At 43.6% G+C, this 22,586-nt stretch overlaps 1 protein-coding gene across 8 annotated transcripts in view; it reads right to left on the bottom strand.

The window, feature by feature from the left end:
* The window catches only part of Akap6 (A-kinase anchoring protein 6), a 440,592-nt gene that overhangs the window by 245,301 nt on the left and 172,705 nt on the right, over nt 1-22,586 (bottom strand). For all 8 annotated transcript variants that reach the window (NM_022618.2, XM_087554579.1, XM_087554582.1 and 5 more), the window contains 2 exon segments: nt 7,261-9,021; nt 17,534-17,785. In NM_022618.2, coding sequence (NP_072140.2) covers nt 7,261-9,021; nt 17,534-17,785 — 2,013 coding nt within the window.

The following is a 22,586-nucleotide window of genomic DNA, read 5'->3' as shown; positions in this document are numbered from 1 at the left end:
TCCGCCCTCCACACTCAACCCAGGCCTTCTCAGCTTCATCTCTGAGCACAAGGACAGCTTCGTTGTGCAGACAGGATGACAATTTCGTCCAACCCAGTTACCAAGAGCAAGGTCTGAACTAAGTCTGTACTGCACTGAATCCAAAATAATTTACGAGCAGCGACATCCCCAGCTGGCAGCAAATTCTTAAACGTGGTGTATATGTCTCTGAGAAGGAAACACAGCAACAGCTGAGCCATTTAACTGTAGCCAGATACCGCCATCTGGTGTTGGGAGACACTTTATCTCTGTGGAGAAATGGGCATGCGTCAGTCAGCTTAGTGTCACTGACTCCGACCGAATGGTGTCGCTTTCCAGGACAGTGTTAGCCAAAAACCCAGAGTGTGAAAGAAGACCCAGTGTGTCACACAAGTCTTATCTGAGGTGGCACCACCCAGTGCTGCATCCCGAAGCCCTCCTAGGCGTTACTCGGCTCTTTCGATAGATCCAAGAATTTCCCACTTTAGACAAGTGGCTGTTTCCCACACAGTCATTATGAAGAGTTCCCAGTGCCCACTTACTAACCCAGAAGTGCTTCTGTGGGCCTGATAAATCGATTTTTATCTATTCATATGATTACAGTCTGAATTCCGTGGCATTTCAGTGTCTCTCACAGATCAAGTCCTGTCTAGCATCTCACTCGGATTCTAGCCCTTAGAGTTAGCAACCATGTGACCTTCAGCCCATTTGATCCTCAGATTCATCATCTGCAGAACGGGACAAGTCTTCAATAGGGTTGTTGTATAAATTACAGGAGGAGACCTACTGCAGAGCCTGGCATCTAATATTTGCTACTCAGAAACGAGTTTCCTCCTTTGGTCCTCAATCAAGGGCAGAGGCCAGGAACTTGGCTCCACTGACAGCCAGAAAGGAAGTACTTCATTCTTTGCAGGCTGCATATTTCCTGTCACAACTCTTCAAGTCTATCGTTATGAGGCAGAACATCCACAGAAAAAAGCATGACTGTGTTCCCATAAAACATTACTTTACAAACAGCCTAGGCATGTAACCGAGTGGTGGAGTACTAGCTTACTGTGTAAGAGACCCTGGGTTCGATTGCTTAGCCTAGCCCAGCATGTAAGAGGCTCTGGGTTTGATTGCTTAGCCTAGCCTGGCCTGTAAGAGGCCCTAGGTATGACTGTTCAGTAATTCTAAGAAGAAATAGAACAAAATAAAGTAAACCAGTAAACAGAACCACAGTATAAATAAACGGGCTTAGGCAAGACTTGCCCTTTGGGATACGGCTCATGCACTCGTGTTAGTTATGGGTCTAGATATCATGTTAAATTTTAACCTATGTTAAAGTCCATTTGCTTCAGGCACTCCCTTCTCTAATTTCTCCTCACTGTTTTTATTCTATTTCATGCCTTTATCAGAAAAAATGAACAGCTTCAGTGGCTTGGTTTAACTGCTCCCTCTTAATTCTATGTTGAAAGCTCATGGAGCAGAGCCGTGGGCACCCCGGAAACTCTCAATCAATTTACCTATCCCATAGATTCCTGGTAAGTCATGAGGAGTTGGTACCCCCCCCCAAACTTCCTAGAGATATCAGGAAATAATAATAACAAAGAGAAAGGAGCTTCTATCTATGAAGGACAGGTTGCAACCTGACTCTTGGTTTTTAAAATATTACTTAACAAATATGCCTACTCTTGTTTATGTATGAATGAGAACTTCTTAAAAGATCTAAGCCTGTAAGTTACCAAGGTCAGGACCCAAGACAGGGTCCAGGGATGGGGGGGAGACCTAATGGATATTAAAGTCTATGTCCCTAAAACATGTCTAATAAAAGAATGAGTTTCCAAATGGATGGGGAAAAGCCAATGAGGCCTCAACCTTACACAAAGAGCTACAGGCAACTGAGTAATACTGGGAGCAGGTGCTCCCCGCCAGGGATGAACACACCGATTGGTTACCCAGTCCCAAACAGTGAGCCCTGAAATCATAGATACAAGTGACAATACATGGACCCAAAGGATTATATTTAGGAATATATATGTATATACACACAAACATACACAGACACACATAAACACACACAAATATGCATGCAAAAAAGAGACCATTGACCTGAAGGAGAGCGGGAAGGGGTATATAGGAGGCTTGGAAGAAATAACAGAAAAAAGTAATTAAATTATAATCTCAAAAATAAACAAAAATGGGTTTCAAAGGAGCAAATATAAAAGTATACTACAAAGAAATCTTTCCTATCAATAAGGTAAGTGTAAAGACACAATGGTGAGTGACGGGGAATCTGAGGGTTCCTGAGAATCCCACCACGGTCTACTAGTCCCTCCTGTTAACTGGTTATTAGCACATCCTCTGCCTTCTGCTTTGTGAGGCTCAGAGGGACCAGAGAGTGACAATGGGAAAATGGCCCCAGAGCCTTTGGTAGCTGAGCCAGGCCTAGAATCCTTTGCTAGATCACATTCGCTTCTCTGACAGGATCCCACTTCCTGCTCTGCATCACAGCAGCCCCTGATGTTGACTCCATGCTGGTCCCCAGCAAGGCCGCTATGGCTTCTCTTATGGCCATGTGGGAGCCGTGCTGCACACTGCTCAGGTATGGCTGGCTCTGCATTCGAGGTCTAACTCTGTACTGACAACTCTGAGAATTTGATCAAGTCAGTAGTGCGGGCTCCAGAGAAGATTGCCTGGTGCCTCTCAGCCCCTGTCTCCCCGTCTGTATTTTTATCCACATTAATTAACCCTACTTTGAATTAATGCCAGGATTGTGATGAGGACCAGATACATAGATACTTGGTGTATGGTGACAATTATTTAAGACATAACTATTATATGTTTATGCTAATTTTATTTTATGGACTTAACTTTTCTTTCAAAAGGGCCGCATGCACTGGACTGTAACAGTGCCTTGCCTGAGAATGTTCAACAATCACCATTCATAAAAAGACAACAGAGGTGTAGGTTGATGTCATTAGGCAGGTGAAGGCAGACAAGATAAAACGAGTCCTGTCATTGGACGAGAAGGAAGGGAGGTGGGAAAAGAGGTTTTAAAAGGGATGGAGAAGATGTGAGAGAGAGGCAGAGTGAGGAGGAGTTGAGAGAACATGGTGACAGATGCTAAGATTCTTCTCTGTGTATAGTTACAGGCTGTTGTGACTAATGTTAAGGGATGGATGTGTACAGGATTTTGTGTTGTCTAGATGGGCAAATTATATCTTATCATTTGGATCAGAAGATGTTGTGTGATGTGTTCTTTTATGTAGCAACTTAATTGAGTTTAAGAGAGTGTATGGTGGCAGGATGCACAGAGTCCACATGAAATTGGGATGTGTAAGCCTGGTGTGGTAACAACCTGCCCTGGGAACTAGATGGGTAGAGAGATTGCTGCCTGGGTCAGCGAGTACTCGGGGGCAGTGTGGAGCCGCTGAGATAAATTAGTGCTAGTTCCAATGGCCAACTGGAACCAGAACTAGCCAAAGTGAGACCGCCAGGGTATGAGCAGGAACCATTCTGCCATTTTTATTTTTACCACAACAGAGAAGTACCTGGGCAGACCGAGGGGTTGCAGTGATTTTCTCTACTTGTTTTCCTCCCCTACTGAAATTTCCCTACAGGACAAATCTTTCTAACACTGCAATTGTAAAAGTGAATGAAGAATCAAAAGATGTGGATTTGCGTCTTAGCTTTTCAAGCAAAAGCATCAGAGAGTTAATATGATTGTCAACCTAATTAGTTTAGCTTAGAAAACTAACTTAGGCTCACCAAACCTCTGCTTCCATCAATATGGAAAAATAGCCCATTTTGCAGGTAACCCTCCTTGCATAGTAGCTGAATTAGGCTTAAAGGTGCATCTGGGAGATTTTTACACATAGTGAAGTGCTATATACATTCTGCAAGGTGCGGACAATTTTATTCCAAAGGAGAAAATGATGATAAAATTATCTACATCCATTTCCAACAGAGTTCTAGAGAAAGTGAATCTTTGGATTCACCATAAACTACAATATGGAGTTCTGATGTCTGTCTTCAAAGGTCCTATCATATCCAATAATTCCTTCCAAAAGTATAGATTTACCCCAAATCAAATCTCTTCTCCAAGATTCCCCCAAGTAGTGCATGTGAGAGACGGTTTAGAAATAAGACAGACTGCCCACTCTCTCCCTACCTACTCAATATAGTATTCAAAGTCCTAGCCAGAGAATTAGACAACAAAAGGAGGTCAAAGGGATACAAATTGGAAAGGAAGAAGTCAAAAACATCACTATTTGCAGATGATATGATAGTATATTTAAGTGACCCCAAAAGTTCCACCAGAGAACTCCTACCGCTGATAAACAACTTCAGCAAAGTGGGCCAGGTATAAAATTAACTCAAACAAATCAGTAGCCTTCCTCTACTCAAAGGATAAACAGGCTGAGAAAGAAATTAGGGAAATGACACCGTTTACAATAGTCCCAAATAATATAAAATACCTTGGTGTGACTTCAACCAAGCAAGTGAAAGATCTGTACGACAAGAACTTAAAGTCTCTGAAGAAAGAAATTGAAGATCTCAGAAGATGGAAAGATCTCCCATGCTCATGGGTTGGCAGAATTAATATAGTAAAGATGGCCATTTTGTCAAAAGCAATCTACAGATTCAATGCAATCCCCATCAAAATTCCACTCAGTTCATCACAGAGTTAGAGAAATTTGAAAATTCATTTGGAATAACAAAAAATCTAGGATAATGAAAACTATTCTCAACAATAAAAGAACTTCTGGGAGAATCACCATCCCTGACTTCAAGCAGTATTACAGAGCAATAGTGATACAAACTGTATGGTATTGGTACAGAGATAGATAGATAGACCAATGGAACACAATTGAAGACCCAGAAATGAACCCACACACCTATGGTCACTTGATTTTTGACAAAGAAGCTAAAACCATTCGGTAGGGGGGAAAAAAACCCAGCATTTTCAATAAATGGTGCTGGTTCAACTGGTAGTCAATATGTAGAAGAATGCAAATCAATCCATTCTTATCACCATTTAAAAAAGCTTAAGTTCAAGTGGATCAAGGACCTCCACATCAAACCAGATACACTCAAACTAATAGAAGAGAGAGTGGAGAAGAGCCTTGAACACATGGGCACAGGGAAAATTTCCTAAACAGAACACCAATGGCTTATGCTTTAAGATCAAGAATCACCAAATGGGATCTCATAAAACTGCAAAGCTTCTGTAAGGCAAAGGACACTGTCATTAGGACAAAACGGCAACCAACAGATTGGGAAAAGATCTTTACCAATCCTACAACAGATAGAGGCCTTATATCCAAAATATACAAAGGACTCAAGAAATTAGACTCCAGAGAGCCAAATAACCCTATTAAAAATGGGGTTCAGAGCTAAACAAAGAATTCACAGCTGAGGAATGCCGAATGGCTGAGAAGCACCTAAAGAAATGTTCAACATCTTTAGTCATAAGGGAAATGCAAATCAAAACAACCCTGAGATTTCACTTCACACCAGTGAGAATGGCTAAGATCAAAAACTCAGGTGACAGCAAATGCTGGCAATGATGTGGAGAAAGAGGAACACTCCTCCATTGTTGGTGGGATTGCAAGCCGATAAAACCACTCTGAAGGTCTGGAGGTTCCTCAGAAAATTGGAAATAGTACCTGTGGACCCAGCTATACCATTCCTGGGCATAAACTCAAAAGATGTTCCAACATACAACAAGGACACATGCTCCACTATGTTCATAGCAACCTTACTTATAAAAGCCAGAAGCTGGAAAGAACCCAGATGCCCTTCAACAGAGGAATGGGTACAAGAGATGTGCTACATTTATGTACTACTCAGCTATTAAAAAATGACTGCATGAAATTCTTAGGCAAATGGATTGAACTAGAAAATATCCTGAGTGAGGTAGCCCAATCACAGAAGAACACACATGATATGCACTCACTTATAAGTGGATATTAGGCCAAAACCACGGAATTCCCAAGATACAATTCACAGACCACATGAAGCTCAAAAAGAAAGACAACCAAAGTGTGGATGCTTCAGTCCTTCTTAGAAGGGGCAACAAAAGCATTTACAGGAAGAAATATGGAGACAAAGTGTGGAGCAAAGACTGAAGGAAAGGCCATCCAGAGACTGCCCCACCTGGGGATCCATCCCATATGCATCCACCAAACCCAGTCACTATTGCGGATGCCAAGAAATGCATGCTGACAGGAGAACAATATAGATGTCTCCTCAGAGGCTCTGCCAGAGCCTGACAAATACAGAGGCAGATGCTCAAAGCTAACCATTGAACTGAGAATGGGATCCGCAATGGAGGAGTTAGAGAAAGGACTGGAGGAACTGAAGGGGTTTGCAACCCCATAGAAAGAACAACAATACCAACCAATCCAAGCTCCCAGAGCTCCCAGAGACTAAACCACCATCCCAAGAGTACACAGGGATAAACCCATAGCTCCAGCCACATATGTAGCAGAGTATGGCCTTGTTAGGCATTAATGGGAAGAGAATCCTTTGGTCCTGTCAAGGCTCGATGCCCCAGTGTAGGGGAATGTCAGGGTGAGTAGATGGGAGGGAGTGGGTGGGTGGATGGGGAAGCAATGGGAGAGAGATGGGATAGCAGGTGGTTTTTGGGGGGTGACCAGGAAAGTGAATAATATTTTAAGTGTAAATTTTAAAAATCCAGTGAAAGAAAAAGAAAGAAAGGTAGAAGGAAGGAAAGAAGGAAGGAAGGAAGGAAGGAAGGAAGGAAGGAAGGAAGGAAGGAAGCCAGAGGTCCCCAAAAGGAAAGAGGAGGGAAGAAAACAGGGATGGCTAGTCAGTTGGACATGCGAGGTCTTTTCAACAGAAGATGCTGGAAAGTAGGAGTCACTCCAGGGCTAAGAAAAGAGACATAGAAGGGCTGAAGGTAACTTTGATGCTACGCCAGGAGGATACACTGGATGCACATCTCATATGTGGGCCATTACTGCTGGAAGTTGTTTTCTATCAATGGCCCCTTCACAGGTACCCTGTTCAGCCTGAGTAGTATCAGCAGAATTCTCCAGCAGGCAGTGACTGCACTGGCAAGGCTCCCTGGTAGATAAACATCATGGATTTTATTCCCCATGCTTTTCTTTGAAGAATTTAAAGTTTAATTTAAAATGTATCATATTTGATAAGAGAGTCAGAAGGAGATGAATACTTCCCCGGCATTATTTTTAAAACTCAGACAAGAAATCACTAGGTTAAAACTAACCTTACCTCAATTCTTTCCCAGATGGCTTCATAGTTCTCTTGGTGCTGAATATCGTGCATTAGTTTCTGAATCAAAGCTGATCTTGTTGCAGAATGGCTCTCGTTCTTCTCGGAGGATGAAGGTCTCTCTGATTTCTCGTCAGTGAACTTTTTCACGCTGGAGAGGGGCAGACATAAGTCCTCGTCAGAAAGAATGTCACTCAGGGGCCCGGATTCAATGCTCTCCCCGAGAGATGAGGCTATGTCGCTGGATGAGCTTGGAGACACTGTGCCCAGTCTCGTGTGTTTTTTCTTGATGTGGTATGTTGGATAGATTTCGGAATCTGAATTCATTTCAGACAGTTCCCAGTCATCAATATCCTGGATGGTCTCTCCTCTGGGTTTCTGGGGTAGGAGCTTGGTTAGGCTCTCCAGCTTGAGAGCTAACACCTCCGTCTGCTTCAGGTGAGAGGGCAGCGCTAGGTACTCATCAGAGCCGTACCAGGCCTCCACCACCTGACCGTTCTGTGTGGCGTGACATGGAGCAGGTGGGGAGCTTTTTTGGCTTTTGTTTTTTGAAAGAAGAGGAACCGGGGATTTGATGCTATCTGAGCCAAGAGAAGATTCACTGCTGTGACTGCAAGGGGGTGAACTGGAGGCCTTCGACTGCACTGGCAATTGTCCACTGCGATTTCTCTGGTGGCACAGGCCACCTGAGGCTGTAGACGCAGAATCTGTTTCTGGTCTCATCGTGGCTTTGGGAGCTCCAGGTGATACCATGCTGGGCCCTGCTGAGCTCCCGGTGCTCTCAGATCGCTTTCCTGAACCGCCTCCCTGTTTAGGGATTCTGCACAGAGACACTTCGGCCAAGGTCTTGTGTGGCTTTTTCAGTCGCAATTTCTCTTTATGGCAGTCAGTAAGCCTTCCCAGACTGGAAGAAATTTCTTTAATGTGACTTCTGACTATGTTTTCAAGATTGCCGAGCCCCACCTTGTGCAAACATTCATAGGACTGGCTGGCAGCAGAAGGGCTGCTGGGGTAGGAGGACTGCAACACTAGGCAGAGCTTCGATCTGTCAGGGGGGTCCACCAGGGAAGGGGTGCTTCTGCTCAGTTCAGGCTTTAAATCAACCACCTGCCCCTTCCTGTCACTGCCTTTGCGCTCATTCTTTTGAGTTTCTTTTAGAAAAAGCCCTCTTTTGGGTAATGTGGGCTGTGTGGGGGAGTCCTCGTTATAATTAAAGCAATCGCGGATGGATCTCTTGGGAGTCGTAATTTCACAAGGACCAGGCTGGGTTTTCTTCGCACCAAGCTGTGGGGAGGAAGTAGAGTCTTGTTTTGCTGTCTCCGAAGGGTGTTCGGCAGCATTTGCCAGCGTGCCGTCTAAGGAAGACATTCCCACCGTTGAGTCCAGCTGCTGTCCAGGTACGGGAGCACCGTCTTCCCCGTGTTCACCTTTGTGATCATCTGAAAGGGACGCTTGAGATGAATCCTCATTGGCTTCTCCACAGCTGGAAGGGACAGGCTCGGTGGCCACTGTAAGCAGCCCAACGCTTCGGATAAGCTCAGGGAACTCTTTCTCCATCTCACTGTAGCTCCAAGAGTCAAAAGATTTAGTTTTGGCCTGGCTGGTGGTCATGTCGCCCAGGCCACCAAGCAGATCCTCACTTGGACTGTAGTCGGAGAGTTCAAATGCGGTAATGCCACAATCCAGAGACAAGTAATCCTGTGAACATTTGATAGTTAACTGCCCTGAGTCGTCCACTTCTGTAAGGGAATCAAGCCGGCCCTGAAACACACAACAGTAATGGTTTCAGTGAGTGCAACATGGAGTACACCTAACTGCATTTCCCATGAAGTGTGAATCGCTTCCAGTCGCTCTGGCCTGACCTGTGGAGTCGCCCATAACCCATTACTACATGGCTTTACACACACTGTTTGCCGTTTAAGTATTCAAACTGAAAGGTCGGCATAGAGTCTTAGAGATGGTTGAGACCAACCCCAAACTTCTGGCTCTATCTTTTCTTTAAAAACAGTGTATATCAATAGTTTCAAAAGCACTTCCAGTTTTGTCTCTTGTAGCTCTGGAGGCTGAACTAGGATGCCGAACATTCTAGAAAACTGCTCTACGAGGCTCCTGCCATGCTCTGCCCTAACTTTCCTCTCACTCCTGCTTGCTAAGTCACTGGTACAGCCCTGAACTCCCAGTACAACTCTCAGGCTTAAACTAGCAATCCTGCTGTAGCCTCAGGAATAGCTAGGATTACAGACCCTCACCACAAGGTCTTCATGAACATTCCTTAACTAAAGAAGTAGAAACCACGTTTCCAAAGAGGAAAGCAACATAAAATAAAATCTTCACAAATGTCTGTTTTATTTATGCTGTCACTCCAGAGCCTACCACAGTGGCTAAGTCAAGGACTATTGTAAGTAGAATAATTAAGTGTATTAGTTCAACAATGTTAAGTCTGTATTCTCAGATCACGGGAGTGAACTACTGAATTTTTAAAAACATTACAGAAACCGTGTGAGACTGAAGGTATACTCAGGTATACTCAGTACACTAAAGGTATACTCGGTTATGTTTGAGAAAATGAGCGAATGTTCAAACCTCATCACTCAGCCCTGTCTCCTGCCTCACCTCTCCCTCCTCCTGCTCCCAACTGTGTGTTAATTGCTAACTGCCCTTCTCCCTGTTTATCTAGGATTCCAAGTGAGCTAAGATGATCTGAAATTCTTCCATACAGATAATAGCATATTAAGGTCTTGTTTTTACTATTTAATTGTGTGTTGAGGCTTTTGTCTCATTGCTAATGTAGTTCGTATATCGTGTGTCAAACCAGGAAATTTCTAATTGGTGATGTAGGATAAAAACTGGATTCTTCTAACAGAGCTGAATGAGAGTCTGGTTGAGGCCCTTGGCACCTTAAGTAGAGGAAGCGAAAGTGATCCCATTCTCTTCACAAGGGGTCTGGAGTGAAAGCCCGACTCTGCTCCCATCCAACTGCTAGACCCTTCAGCCAGCTTGTCCCTGGACTGGGTCTCCCCACGACTTACATGGGGTGTTATTATTCGTGTGTTCACTTTGTCTCTGGGGTGCTCTCTCCCTGAAGTTTTTCCTCTTGTATCTATTTCCGGTCCTAACACTCTTATTCTCAATACCCAGATGATAGTGTGCAAATAATTGTAGTGACTGACCTTTCCTAAGCCTGGGCTTCCTCGGGTGTCTTATTCTTATACTCCATTAATCCTCACCACCTTCTTTTGAGATCTGTACTAATTGTCCTTGTTTAGATTACAGCATAAAGAAGAAAATGAGTCACTATGGCCTTGTGACTAAGGACCAGCCTAGACCTTGGACAAGCCTGCTGACCTGAAGCCAAGTTCTAACTTTGAACAGTGCTTTAAAAACCGCTGTGATTTATGTGGTCAGCATAGGGACCTTTACAAGTTGCAAGTTTGTACTGTTACTTCTCGGCTTCAAATGTTTAGTAGCTTCCTCTGACTGGTAGGTTAAAAACCCAGTCCAAGAGCCCAGTGCCAGGTCGGGGTGTCCCCTCAACTCCCCCCAAATCCACACTGTCTGAAGGCCTCCCTACACCACTTTCCCCTCTCCGGTGGTACCCAGCCACACTGCCTCCTTTTCAGTTCCTGATCATACCAGGTTTCCTCCTGCCTCGGAACTTTGCATTTCCTATATTGAAACCTTCCTACAATATTTTCTCAACCATCGAACTCTTCTATCCCTTAGATATTAGCCAAAGTTTTTACTTCTTCAAGACTTTAGATTCTCACCTCTGTCAGAATCACTCACAGAAAGCTCTCAAATCCACACCAACCCCCCCTTTAACTATTCACCTCACTGGGGAATAGTAACTAACACTGTGATGTCGTCTACCTTACTTCTCCTTTGTATGTGAGCATCACAAGGATATTAGTCATGCAGAATATGTGTTGTCTGCCCAGCTTCCCTGCAGCATTCAGAGACTGCACAGGGTAAGCACTCGACCATACATCTATTGAATGAATGAGTGAATCAATCATCAATCAATCAATCAATCAATCAATCAATGGTGATATTTGCTCTCTCTCGGCCTGCATGCCATTTCTTCCTCTGATTGTGGACTTTGACTTGGCACAAATGATGAGACTCACCAAGTTTCGGAGTCACGTCCTTCTCTGACACTAACCAGCTCTATGACTATAGGTCAACATCTTGGTGTTGTTAACTCTTAGTTCCACCATCTACAAAATGGGAATGATGAGTACAAGACGGCTCTGTGTGTAAGTATGCTTGCCTCCGAGGCTGAGGATTCGAGTATGAACCCCAGAACACATGTGGAAGAAGGAGAAAGACAAATCCTGAAAGTAGTCCTCTGACCTCCACATGCATACTGTGGCACATATGCAAGCACGCACACACACATGCGTACATACATGCACACATACACATGCATACACACGCACGCACACAGTGCACTCATACATGCACACATGCATGCACACATACACATGCATGCACACACACACAATGCACTCATACATGTACACGTACACACACAGGCACACACACACAGTGCACTCATACATGCACACATACACATACAGGCACATGCACACACACAAGTTTAAAGGAAAAGAAGTGATAAACCATGCCACAAAGAAGTTGAAAGGCTCTGAGGGGACGAAATACATAAGACAAGAGTCTGGTACGTGGATACCTGCTCACCCCTGTTGCTTGCCGTATTACCTTCTGGCAATGGTGTATACCGAGAGGAAGGCATAAGCTGCCTCTAGCACTAACATGCCCTGAGCAGAGATGGAGACTAACCTTGAACCTCAGAGATGAAATGAGTGCAATTGTGTGATTTGGGGCTTTGTGCCTGGAAAGGGCTCATTGAATAACAAAGTCAGAACCCAAAACCACCCAGGGATGAGTCATACAAGCTTGCAATTTTTAAGAGAATAATAGTGTGACTTCCAATCAAGTAGATTTTTTAAGTGTTTGACTTAGTTGGTCATTACTTGAGAGTTTCTCTTCTACAAATAGTATACATACTATACTACAATAGTATATATACTATTTATATACCCATATAAAAGAGTTAAACTGGAGTCACCCTACACAGGGAACAGTGCTTTCCCCAGGAACTATAGGACACTAAATAAAAGGACCAGGGCTAGATATGGGGCGCTGAGTCCTGGAGACCCCAACACAATACAAATGGGACGTCGATATCACCCCCTTTCTGTGGTGCAGGGACAGTTGATGGAGAGAAGGGCAGAAAGATTGTAAGAGCCAGCAGTCGGGGCAGGCAGAAGGAAATGACAGGGACACTGCAGCACTCGGGAGCGCACAGCATGTGGAGGCAGCACAGCATCTGCACGAGGTCAGGTACTGCTCCAGCAAGGCTCGCATCAACTGAGAAGTCATGGACAGGCGATGGCTTCCGGGAGACTTTTCTCTAAGTGTATGGCCCCCAGGTTGAGCATGCTAAAGCAGATGGCCCCACATCCAGGAAGATTTATGCAGCATAGGTTGGACTTGGTGGATTTTTATTTTAAAGGGGTGGGGGTTGGCAAGAAGTTGAAGGGAATAAGTTATGGGATGCGACTCTGGTAGGAATTAGGGGAGAGATGGAAGTTAAATATGATCAAAATGCATTGTATGAAATTATCAAAGAATTAATAGAATCAATAGCTTATTAGAAAGCTATTATAGATGATGGTTATATTCCTAAGCCATCTCCTGAGACCTTTTAAATTAGCAACTAGTAGAAATTTACAATATTTCTATCGTTTTTATTTTAAGTGTTGCTATAATGAATAAATTTCAGAGTTCAGGCAAAAACTAGATGTTAAAGAGTCAGCTACCTGCCTTTGCACAAGCAGGGGGGGGGCAGGAGGATATTTAGTCTTTAACTCTTATACAGCAGATGCTCAATAAATGTTGCACACATTTGTCAAAACTACATGTTAGACAAATAAATGACGTCATCTCCGAGAGTAGAGTACGGCTGATCTTTGTAAAAACTTTTGGGATCTCTAGTTACTGTTTTGATTTTAAAAATCCATATTCAAAAGCATTTACATTATAACTATTGAATTTTTAAATATGGAAAAACGTTATCCCTTAGGGGAAAAATAGTATCACCAAGAAGAAACAATATAGTCTTGGGATGGGGACTATAGTCCAGTGGTAGAATACTAGCTCAGAATTCTCAACACCAACCTTGGATTTAATCCTTCCTGGAGGCAGAGGTGAGGGGGGTTGAATAACAACAGGGGGACAACAAAACCAATAAAGGGTTTCACTATGCAGTGGGTTTTTGGTGGGAGGAGAGGGGTCATGCTGAGGATTAAACCAATGACCCGGTGAGAGTTAGCCCATTACTAGGTGCATTGCTCTATACTGCTGACCCTGCAGAGGCGATTTTAAGAAAAACAAACAAGTTCCCTGAAGTAATAAGTCTCACACAGCTATGAGACCTAGGGATGAGTACATGATCCCACCTTTAGATCGCAGTCACAGGCATGACTGTTTGTACTGAGGGCTCCTAGGGCTGCAGAGCACACCTCTCCTCAGCCACGCCCTCCTGGTAGGGCCCCACCCCCCCACCCCCCACCCCACCCCCCCACCCCACCCCCGCTCATGAATGAAGGATACATTGTATGTAGGAGGTAATTTATTTGCTTTCTTACTGGCTTCAGTCTTATCTTCTACTTCAACCATGCTCCCTGACTTCTTTGCTAAATTGAAAAGAGACTGCGCTTTGTTCCTAACCCATAATTAAGTTAGCTGAATCCCAAATGCTGTCTTACACCTTTTTGTAGTACTGAACTACAGTGTGTCACCAACAGGAGCTGTAACAGCCATAACTCAGAAGCTAGCTCCTTATTAAAATGTTCCACAAGTGTATCAGCATCCTCCGCTACTCAGTACCCATTACTCTTGTCCCCAATTCAGTGTTTCCTCTCCTCTCTTCCCCGGATCCCACAATCTTGATACACAATGTTCCGGATGTTTTGATTGCTGTCATACAAAGTCATGGTCCTCTTAACCAAGTGCCACCTACCTCCTCCGACCCCTGCCCAATCTCCGACAGATGGACTGAACTCTTTCAGATGCTTTGGTCCTTACCTCTGGTGACTGATTCAGAGTACTATCCAGAGAGCAGCTATGGACCAGAAAGAGCAGCTAAGATAAGGAAAAGTGAAGCAAACTTCACTCTGATGGATGACGGGACAATCCACAAAAACCTTAAGACAACCTAAGTCTTAAGAATTGTAATGGTCTGTAGGCTGAAATTACAAATCAAGTAATCACTATGATTAACTCCCTTGTTCTACACCCAAAGCAGTAGTTGTCTGCTCTGTTTTAAAGTGTTTGATTTAGTTCTTCAGATATTTATGTACGGTAATATCTGTATATAAGTGTCAGATACGGCCGTGGGAGATACAGAATGGTCACAGTGTGAGGCGTGTTCTTACGGTTCCCAATCTAGCAGTGCTTTGTTCTCACAGACACAAGGGCCAGGGCAGGGATACACAACACGCCATGCTGTGGATGTTCTAGAAGGATTCCCATAGAGAAGGAAGCATCATTTTTGTTACTTTTATGTTATGCTTGCATATGTTAAGAACTATTAATCAGTACTTATGTGAATTTACCTCTTCCCACTCCAGTCTCTCACCCATGAGATGGATATAATATCAAGAGCTCCGAGGTGAAGGTGACAGCCCTATCCTGCCTACCGTCTTAAATCATGCAATAATAACAAGACTGTGAGGGTAACTGCTATTGGGGACCCACCGTGCCTTGATCATACCAGAAAACCCATAAAAACTTAGAGGTATGGAAAGGGAGGGAAATGGGAGGACTTACTATACTAGAAATCAGCTGAAAACTGGTTTGGTTACATTTAGTTTAACTACTCCTGGTCTTGTATATTTAAGCAGCCACTTAACTTCTCTTCGGTTCCATTTTCTTATCTATAAAAAAAAAAACAAAACGATTTACCCCTTGTCTTCCCTGCTAGCTGAAACAAACGGTCAAGTGCCTGGCGTGCAGAACATTTTGGTGGGGTTCATCAGACATTTGAGTTTTACTTCAAAGTGATTTTTCTAATGCACTTATTTGGCTGCTTGGTTTGTTTTGTTTTAGTAATGCACCCACCATTTGTTTATTATAAATGGTCTGCTCAACATCCAAAAAAGAATAAAACTCACATTTTGTGTTGTCAAGGAGGAAAACAATTAGACCTGGCCCCTTTCTCGAGTTTCAAACTCACTCTTTTGTGTGGCTCTGAAATGCAAATGAATTCTGAAAATCCCGAATGCACTGGGTGGTCCTCCACTGTTCTAGTTTATCTTCGTTTGTAAGTGTTTCCAGTTCATTTCCATTCTGCAAATCTTCCATCCCCAAATGTATTCTGAGAATTTCATCTGCATTTCCTGCCCCTTTCCCAGTCCTGGTGTGCAGGCAAAGATAAACAAAGCCAAGCCCCTGTCACCCTCGCTGAGTAGCACCAGAGTCACAAACAGATGGGATCAGAGAGGTTTGCAAAGAATGGTGTAAGCAGACCCTGATTCACAGAAGACTCCATGAGTTGGCCCTGGACGGCCACTGTCCCTCTACCCTTCTCCACGGGGTGTATTTTTGTCTCTCTGCAACAATTCTGAAACCAGTCTCAAAAATAAAAATGTGCCGAACTGCTTCAAACTAAATTTATAAATAAATTTTTTAGCTCTTTCTTGTAAGAATGAGAACAGATACTACATGGTGTAAGTTTATGACGTCAGAGAAAAACTAGCCATTACCAATAGGCTAATGGCCTTTCCCTGTGTTTTGTTTCTACTTTATGAATGCTGTAAGTTCAAATGCAAAATGTAATCTATACAATGATAGGATTAAGTCCCAGAACACTGCCCCATCTCCCTATAGCAAAGAACTGGCAACCAGGCTACCAACTAACTTAATTTTCACGTCCCTTCCAGCCTCGGACAAGGGAAGATATGAAGAAAGGTCCCTTTAGAACGTAGACAAGTCCCTGATTTCCATCAGTGCGTATGCTCAGAGGCCCTACATTTAAGACACGTTGGTCGTCTGGAACCTGTAGCCCCCAGTAACGGTGAAAGGCACACCCGAGAGCCTCTGGGATTGGGAAGTGATGGCATCTGAAAGGCAACATGTCCCCCAGTCACCCCGAGGTCCCAGTCACAACAGCAAGGAGTGTTAACTGCAAGCAGAGACTGGCAAGTTTAGAGGAGAACAGAGCAGATCTTGACCCCCATGGTCTTCTAAACCACACACAGATTTTCTACAATGGCATCTTTATTTGCAGTAAACAAAAATCAGTGCACAATTTATAGAAATAGGCACAGATTGTTTCACGGTGTTCAGAGTCAAACAGCCACTGTAACACTGGTAAAGAAGTTAGTGAAGTCTATAACACTTGTTTAGAAGCTTCTTAATCTCACACATACAGGAGCTTTATAAATTTGAAGAACATGTTTTCCGATGATAATGATGATGGTGGTGGTGGTGGTGGTGGTGGTGGTGGTGGTGGTGGTGGTGGCGGCGGCAGCGGCGGCAAATTATTGAACTAAGTATAAAGAGATATAGAACCATGATGACAAATACCGTGTTACCACCCCCACGGCTTCTTTCTCTGACGTCCTACTGTATTTTGTAGACTTACCTCAGTTTGGCCTTAGTCTCTCTTCATTTCTTTCTATTCCCTTCTAGATTTAAATCTCCTCACAACAGAAACGATGGGTTTTCCAAGGTAGTGGGTATTTTATGTGTGTGAGTGTTTTGCCTGAGTGGATAACTGTACACTAATGCCTGCCTGGTACCCACTGGGGCCAGAAGAGGAGTCCAGGAACTAGGGTTACGGGTAGTTGTGAGCTCCCATGAGAGGGTTGGAAATTGAACCTTCCTCTGGAAGAGCAGTCAGTGCTCTAAACTGCTGAGCCATCTTTCCAGCCCCTAGAAATGACGTTTGGATCATATTTCTAGTGTCTAGTACCTGAACATAGTGTTAAATAAATGTGTTTTTAAAAATTGAGGAAGAGACAGGAAGTCAGGAAATGGTAACATCCGCGGATGACATTTATACAAACTAATGTCAAAAGCCCCCTTCACACTACAAGCGATTAGCTTCTACTCACTCCGCCCAGATCCTAGATAGAGACCTGCTTACCTCCCTACAAAAACCTCATCCTCGCATCTCTAAAATGAAAATGTCTTTGAATGGAAACACCTGACAAAGCATGACTTGAAGCCAGAGGCCACTCACCTCCGTTGTTTCTTCAGAGAACGCTTGCAGAATGTCAGTCTGCCTGGTGTAGTTGCCATTGGCGTCCTGCAGACCTTGTAGGATGCGCTCCCGGAGGACCAGCACGGATACGCGGAGCTGGTGCCAGAGCAGCTGTACTGCGTGGATGTCTACGATGACGTTGACCGAGTAGGACAGCAGCTTTAGGGAAAACTCCGTCTCAAGGAGGGCATGGATCTGCTCCACATGGTCAGAAATATCCTCACAAATGTCCTGCAGCAAGGAAAAGCAAGTTTGTGAGGACAAATGTGGGGGTAATTTAACCGTATGCTGGGGAGGAGGGGCTACGGAAGGTCACTCGCCAAACACAGGGGCAGCCACAGCATGTTTCAGAGGTCTGGCCTCACTTGTTCTACTACACCACACTGTTGCGGCCATATTCCTGAATACTGGCCCGTTTACATACACAGAAAGGTTGGGCTCTTTCAAACCACAAAAATGCCCCTGTTCCTTGAGGCATTCTAACTAAAGGCTTAGCTGAGAGGTCTGTTCTGACTCTAGTTTTTTACTCGTTTGGGTTCTAGAGAAGGACCCGGCAGCTGCTCTAACTGACAGTGGTAAGCTATACTGAGCACACGACATTTCAGAATAGACGTGTCAATCAGATGTCTGGGGACAGAGAAAGGCTAGAATGCATTTCACAGGAATCCCCAGCCATTCTAAATTAGCTATGGAATTGTCATCGTAAGGGTCAATGGTCACTCTCCAAAAAAAAAAAAAAAAAAAAAAAGACACGATTTAAAACTTAGAGTCAAGGTGAGACTCTAAATTTCCAACCCTCAGTGTCAAGCAGAATTACTTTTGAGATGCGAAGATGGGAAAAGAACCAAAACTCTTCAACAAAAACATCAGTAACTCAAAATGTCAATCACCCTCACAAATGCTGTTAGGAGGGTGGATTCCATACCTGACAGGACAATTGATTCACAAGTTCTCAGTGTCCATGGCTGTCAAAGGACAGACGCATGAAGCCCATGAATGATTATTCCCCTGGTCACTTTAAGAAGTTATTAATCAAAATAATAGACATGTGGCATGCAAGTGTTCTGCCTGTCGGGTTTTGTTGTACCACTGATTCATATTAACACTGGGGAGTTTAGCTGAGGAAAAAAATTCAGAGAAGGATTTGAGCTCTGAGCCCTGCTATCAGTGTCAAAACAATCTTTCTATACCAGGAAGATGACCTTCTGATTTCATCTATATGTTGAATTTCAGTTAAATTTTTCAAGAGAACTTAAACTACATTACACTGACAGATGCATCTGGCTCACGGTTTCCCCCGCTCCATACCAACCACACCGCCATCTTAAGTCATGCTCACATTCACTCTGACACACCTCAGACTCCCTTTGTTTTGTAACATCTAGGCCTCCAGCCTATTCCACTGGCACATCTCTCTCCCACGGCTCTGTTCTGAACCCTGTCATCACCCATCTGTGCAATATCAGTAGGTCTCTCAGGCCACTACCTCCTCTTTTTCCAGATATTTTTATTCCCATTTCAGATATCCTTCCACACCCCCAAGCTCCAGGCCCTCCCTCTCTTCCCTCCTAGCTCAGCATCTGTGGCTAACGTTCCAGCCCCTCACTTGACGGTGTTCCTGATTGCTCACAATCCTGGTTTCTATTTATTAGCCTCTCTCTGGCTCCTTAAGCCTACCCATGCAGAACACTTCAAATATTTGGATGAGAAAATGGCTTTGTTACCAGCCCAGATAATAAAATTATTGTCTTCCCAATGTCCCACCACTCTCCTCTCAAGTACTGTTGCTTATATAGGTAATGTTAAACAGATGCTAATGAACACATGCTTCTCGGCACCTATCATCAAGTTATCACCTGCTGACGGGAACTCTAAGCCAGCTAGACGACGCACCATGTTGACACTCCAAAGGACTTTGGTCTTGTTACAATATCATTATAATCATATCATGCACACCCAATCATGTTGATATCCAGCTGTGCCCTGCTCTGCTATTCCAAACATATGTAAAATAGCACTTTCAGACCGTGCTGTGCCCTAGGTGACTCCAATGTGCAATCAACGTTTGGCTCTATTTTGAGTGAAAAGTGCAGGATGACGCTGCACCTTTGTACACACAAACACCACACCACCCATTCAGCATGTTCCCCAAAGCACAGACCAAATCCTAAAAGCAAGAAGATACCGACTATAAACTTAGCAATGTATACTGAGGACCATATGAGTACATGGGTACATTAAAATCATATCAGAAATAAGGGAACTGGGAAAGGGAATAACATTTGATATGTAAATAAAAAATATCCAATAAAAGAAAAAAAGGAAGCAATAATTTAAGACTTAAAAAAAGGAATCTCCAACCATCAGGATGATGTGCATGAGTGGTCTATGAACAAATCCAGACATTGAGATATACCTATGAGGGACTCTCGGGCAGGAGAGAATAGAGGGCAATGGGGTGGGAGAGTATGAGCAGACTATATATGTCATAATAAATTATTATCCTGTGCACTAAAAGGAAGAATAGAAATTCATATAGAATTAAAAAAAGAAAGAAAAGAAACAAGAGAAGTTCTACACATTTGCTTCTCTACCAGGGCCTGCAAACATACCTCAAAGAAAGGAAGAAAGAAAGAAAGAAAGAAAGAAAGAAAGAAAGAAAGAAAGGAAGGAAGGAAGAAAGAAAGAGAGAGAGAAAGAAGAAAGGAAGGAAGGAAGGAAGGAAGGAAGAAGGAAGGAAGAAAAGAAAGGAAAGAAAGAACAGACTAACGAAAATTACAACACCCTTCTCTGGAACCCTTAAAGAAGAGCCCCTAACACAGCCGAGGTTATGATCTCCACCAACCTGTCCCCTCACTCCTCCCTGTGAGCATGAAAGGACCCACAGCTAGAGAACTCCTGAGACCTGGGGCTTCAGTTTAGCTCAGTCCCTACTTCTGATGACCAGCTCAAACTGCCACCGCCAGTCAGTCCTCACTGAGCCCTTCTGTTTGTTTCATGGCATCACCTCTGTGAGGTGCACGCACCTCACCTTGCTTGGCAACCTGTACCTCACTTTGACTCTATCCTGAGGGCTGGCCTAACTCTGCAACCCTGCTTGCCTCTGAGGTGTCATCTAACGCCCCCCACACCTGCCTGGAGAGTGACTTTCTTTGCGTGTCTCTTCCTACTTTCTTCCTCTGCCTCCTTCCTCTGAAGGACTTGAACTCTGCTGTAGCATCTGCAATCCTTTTGTAGCTATTCTCTAACTATACATAGATATAATTACTGTGTCATGTATACCATGTGATCTGAAAGTGAGTATTTGTAATTAAGATTGCGATAAAAGAACCTATGCTTGTCAATGGCCAGCCATCAAAGAAAATCAGGACTATTTGGTAAATTTCAGCCAATGAAATGGTGTAGCCAGTTTGGTATTGTTCAGTGAATTCTGACATAGAGATACACAAACATGTCTGTCTATGATTTCTGACCTGACCAAATCCAAATCAGGTAGGAAAAGAGAGGGCATCCTGGCTCCTGGAACCCTCCTCCCTTCATGAAAGCACTAATGTCAGCACACACATCACACCTCATAACTCATAACTCGCTTCTAGAAAACTCCATACCCCACATTTGCTCCAGAATAAGGAGTTTTTAAACCACCAGTTCCCCTTCCAAATTGTTGGTCAGAGAATAGTCTCCTGGCTTTCCCACGGGCTTTGGTTATTGGCAAATAGTATCTAGAAAAAACAACGTACAGACTCATTCAGCAATCGCTTGAATAATCCTTGTGCCACTTGCTCAGAATAGACTAAAAGGAATTTCTCACCCGTTCCCAGCACCCAGCACAATAGGTTATATATAACTATGGCACCGCATGCCAAAATCCAGGCCACTCATTCCTCTGACATATGACTTGACTCCTTCATAGTGAATGTAGGAATGTAGTCAGTCAGGTGATGGGTCAAGATTCCCAGGCAACTGTCCAGGAGAAACAATTCTTAAAGGGGCACCAAGCATTACCATCCTCCTGTGTATTTAGAAAAGGAAAGGAAGTTGGTACAGTTCCAGAGAAGCTGATGAACTCTGAGGGGGAAGAGAAATCACCTTCCCCTCAAGCGCCCACCTCCCTCTGAGGAATATTCTGGCAATGTGCACATGTAACCCTTATTGAAATTCTAAGACTGAATCCTGCATAGCAGGATGCAGCTTCCTGGAATCTATGAATGATTTCATGCCTTCCCTTCTAACACCAGTTGCTTAGCCTGACCAAAATCATATGAGCATACAGACTATAGAGTAAAAAGCTGTGTGTGTGTTTGCACACTCAAGTACGTGTGCATGCGTGCATTTGATGTGTTTGTGCATGTATGTGTACATACCCACTCTCCCAAACTTGGACTTTGTTTTGAGCACCTGATCAAAGATTTGATTAGAGAAAAATAACTGAGTAATTCTGAACTACATGCTCTCTAGCGATAGAAAAATGTTCTTTCCTCTCTCACTCTGCATAACTAGTAAACAGCTATTTACAGAATAATTAGTTTAGAGGTCTAATACTTAGCTCCTTAACAATTGCCTGTTTGCTGGAAACTTACATGAAAGAAGCTGAAGATTGTGGGTAACCTGCTAATTTAATGCAATAGAATCTGGAGAGTAGAGGCTTCAAAAAGTAATTAGCCCGAATGGCTGCCTCCCTGCAGGAACTGTTTGTAATTTAAAGGCTCCAGGAGAACTGACCTGTTGGAGGCCCTGTAGGCACTTCATTAGCAAGGTGAATTGGAAGCACAGTGTGGGGCGCTTGGCCAGCCTAACTCATGTAGGAAATGAGTCTAGACTCAACTGCTCATGTGACTTGAGCAGATGGCAACTAGAAACTGGTTTCAGCTCTCGTGACTAAACCTCTTGGTAGACACACATTTGATACTCAGAGGAAACTAAATAATAAATAAGAAAGTCCCTTTTTTAAAAAAATATAAACAATCCCTTTGTGATGAGATTTTTATTTCTATGCACTCATCCATCTTAAGAACATACATACAAAATATTT

This window comes from Rattus norvegicus, chromosome 6, assembly GCF_021556685.1.
Source record: "Rattus norvegicus strain SHRSP/BbbUtx chromosome 6, alternate assembly SHRSP_T2T, whole genome shotgun sequence".
In the NCBI taxonomy this organism is placed as follows: domain Eukaryota; kingdom Metazoa; phylum Chordata; class Mammalia; order Rodentia; family Muridae; genus Rattus; species Rattus norvegicus.
This window is presented reverse-complemented; position numbering and strand designations above follow the sequence as displayed.